Here is a 1,641-nt window from a genome sequence, read left to right on the forward strand (position 1 = left end):
GGTGTAACGGGGATTCGAACCCGCGACCCGCAGATTGCGAGTCGAGCACCCTAACCACCTGGCCATGCCGGGCCAGGAGTTGAAGATATGCATCGGCCTAAAAGGATATCACCTAAAAAACGGAAGCTTTTTGATAATATGAAAAATCTATTACTGTTATTGTTTTGAAGAACTAGTGATGTCTTTGGTAATCTTGTTTTATAACTTTTTGTATCACAATAGAAAACTTAAAGTCATGCACACGATAATTTATGTAGCATAAATTAACTTTTAAACTGACAATTATTTGTTAAGATAGTCTAATTTAATTGAATTAATATACGTGAAAAAGATACATTCCACTAGTTTTCATTACATGAATAACAAAATTTTCACGATCTCTTGTGCTTATTACTTCGTAATATTTAACGTTTTGACATCTTCTCTTAGGAAACGCACTAGAAGCGGCTAAGGACAAGGACTCATTCGCCTTTACAGCTGTGTCGAACTTCTCATTTTCTGTGGATTCGTTTTTCCTTTTAAGGTGATCCTTCACTATCTAAATATGATAATGAACTTTGAAGTAATTGTACAAGTATTCAGTATTTAATGTTTTGGATTGTGTTGCTTTAGAGAAACATATACAACTGTGTATATCTCTCAGTGACCCTTAATCTTTCTAGTTAGTTTTTCTGTTCCTCTTTGGCCCCCCCCCCCCCAGTGGCTCAGCGGTAAGTCTGAAGACTTCTAACGATAAAAACCGGGTTTCGATTCTCGTGGTAGGCACAGCACAGATAGCAAATTCTTTAGCTTTGTTCTTCTATCTGTATCAATATCCAGTTTATTCGTCTATTAAAATTGTCTTTGTGTTCTTTTTATCTAATTGAACAGATGATATTAATGCTACCTAATTTTTTTTCCAGTGGATTACTGCTGGCCTATTTATTCTTCAAAGATTCGGTTGGAAATAGGAAAAGTGTTTCATACTGGGTACATTTTTACATACACCGGATTTGGAGGTAAGCTGAACTTTTAAGCAGCATATAAATAAGAATTTTTGTTTTTAATATTTTCTGACAATGTTAAATAAATGTTGAAATATTTGTTTAATTATAAATGGCGTTCCCTTTACGTCAGTTGTTTTTTTTTTAGCGCAAAACTACACAATGAGCTCTTTCCACCGCAAGGAATCGAACGCTGGATTTCAGCGTTGTAACTTACCACTTACCAAACGAGGGACCTTTCGTCAGTTGACTCTGAACCGCTTAACAAATGATGCCGACCGTATAATGGCATAACAAATAATAATTGAAACATCATTAATACTCTGTTGTTACTGAAATATAGTGTATGAAAATATCATCATCCTTGTACAAGGTTTGGTCAATAACAATGGTGTATAAAATATAATCTTAGTTAGTTGGTGTTATCATAATTTTCACATAAAACTATATATATAAGGACTATCTTCGCCAGCCGTCCCTAACTTAGAACTGACAGATTAGTGGGAATGGAGCATATCAAGAACACCGCAAACATTTGGGCTACTCTTGCCTGACCGAATACTAGGATTTGACCAAACATTTGGGCTACTCTTGCCTGACCGAATACTAGGATTTGACCAAACATTTGGGCTACTCTTGCCTGACCGAATACTAGGAT

General features: G+C 35.6%; 1 protein-coding gene across 1 annotated transcript in view; it reads left to right on the plus strand.

Annotated features, from left to right (window-relative positions):
- The window catches only part of LOC106463778 (nose resistant to fluoxetine protein 6-like), a 54,540-nt gene that overhangs the window by 33,331 nt on the left and 19,568 nt on the right, over positions 1 to 1,641 (plus strand). The window contains exons 7-8 of the mRNA XM_013923845.2: positions 430 to 523; positions 903 to 998. Of these exons, the coding sequence (XP_013779299.1) occupies positions 430 to 523; positions 903 to 998 (190 nt within the window). The remainder of the gene's footprint in view (positions 1 to 429; positions 524 to 902; positions 999 to 1,641) is intronic.

This window comes from Limulus polyphemus, unplaced genomic scaffold (assembly GCF_000517525.1).
Source record: "Limulus polyphemus unplaced genomic scaffold, Limulus_polyphemus-2.1.2 Scaffold1479, whole genome shotgun sequence".
NCBI classification, from domain to species: Eukaryota; Metazoa; Arthropoda; class Merostomata; order Xiphosura; family Limulidae; genus Limulus; species Limulus polyphemus.